Genomic DNA, 6,772 nt, shown 5'->3' with positions numbered 1-6,772 from the left:
GTGTAAGGGTTAGTTACCCTTACATTTTAGCAATGAGACTCTTTTTCATACTTGAACCAGTGACCTTTTGATCAAAAAGAAACAATATATGTTATCGGGACATTAAATATTGTCCTAGTATGTGAACGACACTATGGGTAAATTTATAAATATATCAAGAGGGGAAAATTCCCTCATAATTGAGAATTTAAATTTTAAAATCTTTTGTTTCATAAATAACAAAAGAACTACACTGAATTGATAACAATAGATCTATCTTATCAATTGTTCACCTCCATATAACTTAGTTATTGCTTTGATGGTATTTCTTGAAGCTACATCGTATGGAATGCTTGAAAGCAGGAAACAATCCAATGCAATGATAACTTTAGTAGGTGTATGTGTTATTAAAGAAAATAGAGAGAAAGAAAGATTGGAAAAGAGAGAGAGAATTGCTCTCCATAATGCTCTGTATATTTCATATCTAATCAAAGTACAATATGACAAGTATTTATATTATTCAGATGTGACTGTTATATCAAGAAGCGGGAAAATAACTAACAAGGGAAAATAACTAACACAGAACCACAATTCAGTTAAGCTGGTAAAACTGATATGGTAATACCCTCCCCTCAAGTTGGAAGGTGGATGTCAAGTAACCCCAACTTGTTAATAAGAGTATTAAATTGTGAAGGCTGCAAAACTTTAGTAAAGGTGTCTGCAAGTTGATGCCTGGTGGAGATAGGAAGGAGATGAATAAGACCAGCTTGAATCTTTTCTCTAGTAACATGACAGTCTAACTCTATACGTTTACTTCACTCATGAAAAGTGAGGTTATGAGCTAGATATATAGCCGCCTGAGATCACAGAAGACAGAAGCAGGTTGAGAAATAGAAATGTGGAGATCGTGAAGTATAAACTGAAGCCATTGAAGCTCACTAGTAAGTTGTACAAGTGCCCGATATTCTACTTTTGAAGAGGATCTAGAAACCGTGGTTTGCTTCTTTGATTTCCAAGATATTAGAGATGATCCTAGAAATATACAAAAACCAGAGATGGACCTCCTGGTGTCAGGGAAAGATGCCCAATCTGAATATGCAAAAGCAGATATGTGAAACTCATTGGTGGCAGGGAAAAATAAACCTTTTGATGGAGACCCTTTTATATAGCGAAGAACATAACAAGCACCATTGTAATGAGTGTCCATAGGCTTAGAAACATATTGACTGAGTTGTTGAATGGCATGAGAGATATCTGGACGTGTGGTGGTAAGGTATAACAGTCTTCCAATGAGCCTGCGATACTCTGGAACATCATGATAAGGTGAGCCTTGATGTTTTTGAAGTTTGTGAGCTGGATCTAAAGGAGTTGAAGCAAATCTGGCAGCTAAGAAACATATATCAGATAATAACTCCAGTGCATATTTTCTTTGATTGATAATCATCCCACGTTTGGATCGAGCAATATCTAAACCAAGGAAAATTTTAAAGGACCCAGATCTTTGATACTGAACTGTTGATGAAGAAAAGATTTAACCATGGAAATTTCAGCTTGATCATTTCCAGTTAAAATAATGTCATCCACATAAACAAGTAAGGTAGTGAATGAGTTTTCTTTATGTTTAACAAATAATGAGTAGTCAACTAATGATTGAGTGTAACCCAAAGCAAGTAGTGCAACTGTAAGTTTAGCATTCCACTGCCTCCTAGCTTATTTTAAACCATATAAAGATTTCTGCAATTTATATACTTAAGATGGAGAGGAAGCATGAAGGCCTGGAGGGACCACCATATAAACTTCTTCATTCAAGTCACCACGAAGAAAAGCATTGTTTATATCTAGTTGTTCAATAAACCAGTTTCGGGCAGTAGCAATTGCAAGCAGAGTTCTCACTATTGTAAGTTTAACAACAGGTGAAAAGGTGTCTAAACAGTCAATACCTTCCAATTGAGTGAAGCTTTTAGCCACCACACGAGCTTTGCAGCCAATGAGTTGTTTGTTAGGTGGTAAATCAACAAGAATCCATGTTTTGTTCCTCTCTAGAGTCTATATTTCATCCTTCATTGCTTGTTGCCAATGTGGATTAAATACAACTTGTTTGTATGTATGTGGTTCAGAATGAGATGAGATGTTATGACAGAAGGAAGTATAAGAGGGAGAACAATGATCATAAGATAAGACTGAAGTTAAAGGATAAGAGGGTAAAAGAGTACTTGAGGATGCAGTGGTTGCAGCATGTGCAGTGGGTAAGTTACAATGAAAATCATTAAGATATTTTGGTAAATTCCTTGTTCTTGTTGATATCCTTGAAGTGGTCTGAGTTTGAAGATTACTGTTTGTAGTAGAAGGATGATGAATGTCTATATCAGATGTTGAATTTTAAGGTTGGGATAAGGTTGGTTGTGTTGAATTGGGTAATGGATCATCATATATGGGTGTATTTTGGTGAGATGAAGTGGTGAAATGTAAAGGATTTCGCTTATCTAATTTGGCAAATGGAAAAATAGACTCATTAAAAATAACATTTTTAGAAACAAATGTGTTATTAGTTGAAAGATCGTATAGAAGGCAGCCTTTAGTTCCAACTTTATATCCAAGAAAAATAGCTTTTCTGGTTCGATGATCAAATTTTGTGCGACCAACAAAGAGAGTAGAGGCATAGCATAGACATCCAAAGACTCTAAGGTGAATTAATAAAAGGAGGTTCATTATGTAATAGTTCATATAGGATTTTGTTTTTGAGATTAGGAGTAGGTAATCCATTTATGATGTGTATTGCATGAGTGATGCAGTAGTTCAAGAAGGCTTTTGGGATTTTTGATTGAAAGAGAAGGGATCTGGCTACATTCAAAATGTGTTGATGTTTTCTTTCAACAACACCATTCTGTTGTGGAGACTCTACACATGTGGTTTGATGTATAATGCCTTTAGAATTGAAGAATTTTGACATTAAAAATTCAGGTCCATTGTCATTGCGAATGGTTTTTATGGTAGTCCGGAATTGGTTCTCAATAAGTTTTATGAAACTCTGGAGATGATCATGTGTTTCTGATTTAGTTTTCATTAGGATAACCCAACAGAACCGAGAATAGTCATCAATTAAAGTTAGAAAGTATTGATGACCAAAAGTGGAAGGTATACTATAGGGTCTCCAAATGTCAGCATGAACTAAATCAAAAGCATGGGAAGATAAAGAAGAACTAGAAGTAAAAGGTAATTTTCTTTGTTTAGCAAAGTGACATGTATCATAAGGAATGATAGTATTATTGCTGATAAAAGGAGATTTTGTACATATGGTCTGCATTATAGATTGGGAGTAGTGACCAAGTCTAAAATGCCATAAGGATTGACTAGTTACATTCTTCATAGTATTGCAGTGGCTGATGTCTGTAGAGTCTTGCCTTCGAGGAAATTGCTCGATCCAAACGTGGGATGATTATCAATCAAAGAAAATATGCACTGGAGTTATTATCTGATACAGGTTTCTTAGCTGCCAAATCTGCTTCAACTCCTTTAGATCTAGCTCATAAGCTTCAAAAATATCAAGGCTCACCTTATCATGATGTTCCAGAGTATCGCAGGCTCATTGGAAGACTGTTATACCTTACCACCACACGTCCCGATATCTCTCATGCCATTCAACAACTCAGTCAATATGTTTCTAATCCTATGGACACTCATTACAATGTTGCTTGTCATGTTCTTCCCTATATAAAAAGGTCTCCATCAAAAGGTTTATTTTCCCCCGTCACCAATGAGTTTCACATATCTGCTTTTGCAGATTCAGATTTGGGCATCTTGCCCTGACTCCAGGAGTAGGGGTGCGCAAAAAATCTGGTTGGTTCACTTGCCCTGCCATTGACCTGACCCTGACCTGACCCATAAATACCTGTTTTTATTGAACTGGGTTTAAAAACTGACCCACTTTTATTTGGGTTAGTTATAAACCTGACTTGTTTTAATAATGACCTATTGACCCAAAACTTGACCTACACCCATTATGTGAAAAAAAAAGAAAAAAAAAATCACAATTACATTAAAAGAAACGTTTTAATGTAAAACAATTACGTCATAATTTTTTAAGGAAAATATTTCCATCACAATTTTTCGCAAAATTTTTTGACGAAAAAATTTTTCGTCAAAATTTGTGACTAAAAACATTTATGTAAAAAAATTTGACGGAAAATTTTTTTTGTCAAATTTTTTACGGAATCTAAATTTCGTCAAAATATTTCACAAAAAAACATATTCATCAAAAATTTCGACGAAATACATTTCCATCGAAATTTTTTGACGGAAAAAATTTAATCAAAATTCTTTACAGAATTCAAATTTTGGCGAAAGTTTTTGACGAAAACATTTTCGTTAAACTTTTTGACAAAAAAAAAATTCGTCGAAATTTTTAGCGAAACACATGAAAATTTTCGACTAAACGGAACACATCTCTGTCAAAAATTTTCGTAAAATTTTTTGACAAAAAATATTTCGAAATTTTTTTTTGACGGAAAATATATTTTTTCAAAATTCTTTAGAGACTCTAAATTTCATCGAAAGTTTCCCTCAACAATTTCCGTCGAAATTTTTGTCAGAACACATTCCCATTGAAATTTTGAACGAAAAACATTTTTGACGGAATTCTTTTTTGTTTAAAACATTTGACGGAGGAAATCATTTTCATCAAAACTTTTGACGAAAACTAAATTTCGATAGAAAATTTATTTTTGTAAAAATTTTCAATAGAGAAAAAATTTCGTCGCTTTTCGACAAAATGTATTCGATGAAAAAATAATTTTTTGACGAAATTTTTGTCGTTTGCAACGTAGAAATTTCGACGAAATTTTGTGACGAAACCAAGTCAAAAACGGGTCAGGTCATATTTGATCCACATCAGAAACCAAGGCAGGTCAGATCCGACACGGTTCTGAACTAGTTCGAAAAAATTCAAACCAAGTCAGACCTGACTTGGATCAAATTAAAGCGGGTCGGGTCAAAATACCTGACCTATAAGTCGGCACAAAAACCTGACCCGACCTAACCTATGCACACCCCTAACCAGGAGTTCCATCTCTAGTTTTTGTATATTTCAAGGATCATCTCTAATATCTTGGAAATCAAAGGAGCAAACCACGGTTTCTAGACCCTCTTCAGAAGCAGAATATCGGGCGCTTGCACAACTTACTTATGAGCTTCAATGGCTTCAGTTTATACTTCATGAACTCCACATTTCTATTTCTCAATCTGCTTCTGTCTTCTGTGATAATCAGGCGGCTATATATCTAGCTTATAACCCCACTTTTCATGAGCGAAGTAAACATATAGAGGTAGACTATCATGTTACTAGAGAAAAGATTCAAGCTGGTCTTATTCATCTCCTTCCTATCTCCACCAGGCATCAACTTGCAGACACCTTTACTAAAGTTTTGCAGCCTTCACAATTTAATACTCTTATTAACAAGTTGGGGTTACTTGACATCCACCTTCCAACTTGAGGGGAGGGTATTACCATATCAGTTTTACCAGCTTAACTGAATTGTAGTTCTGTGTTAGTTATTTTCCATTGTTAGTTATTTTCTCGCTTCTTGATATAACAGTCACATCTGTATAATATAAATACTTGTCATATTGTACTTTGATCAGATATGAAATATACAGAGCATTATGCAGAGCAATTCTCTCTCTCTTTTCCAATCTTTCTTTCTCTCTATTTTCTTTGATAACAGTATGTGTTTGTCTATGATATTTTGCTCATTTTCTTTTTTGGAACTTAGTTGTATGAATTGTTAACCTCTTTTTGTGTTTTTTTATTTATGTCTTATATAATTATAGGCTTTAATATTTCTACAGTGAATGTAGATAAGTTATCTACATTCGCTACCAAAACGACGTCGTTTTGGGTTGAAAAATTAAAAAATAATAATTAAAAAGACAATTATAACACTGAAATAAATTATAATTATAAAAATACCTTGATTTCTGCCTCAAAACGACGTCGTTTTGAACTCAATGTAGATAAGTTATCTACGTTAACGGTAGAAAAAGCGAACCTATAATTATATGACTCATATATTTTAAATATAAAGTTGTTCATTAAATTATGATTAGTGACTTCTGTAATATATATATATATATATATATATATATATATATATATAATTTTGTATTTTGATATTGAATAATAGAAATTTTACTTTTCGACTAATTTTTACCATTTACGTTCTACTATCCCCTTGTATTTCTCCATAAAAACTCAAATTTGACATGATTGAGCTGCTCCCATCCACCGGTTCCTATGGGTTTATGGAATTTTATCACGTGTACTCCATTTGAGATTGAAAAGAGTGCTAGTACAGAGTACACGTAGATATTTTTGTTTTTTTGTCGGAATTTGACTTTTGATAAATATGACTTTTTAGCCTTATTTCATTGTTTTGGTGGCTTTGTCTGCGTTACCCCAAGAAACGATAATATAGTTGAGTCCCAAGTATTGTTCAATAATCCTAATTCTCCAAAATCATCCTCCTAATAATACGATAAAATAACTCATCCCTAGAAGCATTGTGTGCGTTTTCTGTCAAAATAAGAACTATTAAAGCCTGATTAAGATCACTAAATAATGTTGCCATTTGCATTTCAATTGGAGAAATTCACTGCAAACACACACACAGCGAATTTTTATTAAGTACAAAGGTAAATAGTCTTGGGAACATTTGTAAAAACAACATTGATATGGTGCACAGTGGATAAATTTTCATTACTAAGTCCATGAATAATGAAAATTAACTCCAATGACAGC

The 6,772-nt window shown here is 33.6% G+C and overlaps 1 protein-coding gene across 1 annotated transcript; it reads right to left on the bottom strand.

Annotated features, from left to right (window-relative positions):
- Window positions 1-820: 820 nt before the first annotated feature.
- LOC133298913 (uncharacterized mitochondrial protein AtMg00810-like) lies at window positions 821-1,423 on the bottom strand. The gene has a single exon (XM_061498303.1). The coding sequence runs from the start codon at window positions 1,421-1,423 to the stop codon at window positions 821-823; it is 603 nt and encodes a 200-aa protein (XP_061354287.1).
- Window positions 1,424-6,772: the final 5,349 nt, after the last annotated feature.

This window comes from Gastrolobium bilobum, unplaced genomic scaffold (assembly GCF_033153095.1).
Source record: "Gastrolobium bilobum isolate Gb01-03AN ecotype WA unplaced genomic scaffold, APGP_CSIRO_Gbil_v1 utg16768, whole genome shotgun sequence".
Taxonomy (NCBI): domain Eukaryota; kingdom Viridiplantae; phylum Streptophyta; class Magnoliopsida; order Fabales; family Fabaceae; genus Gastrolobium; species Gastrolobium bilobum.
This window is presented reverse-complemented; position numbering and strand designations above follow the sequence as displayed.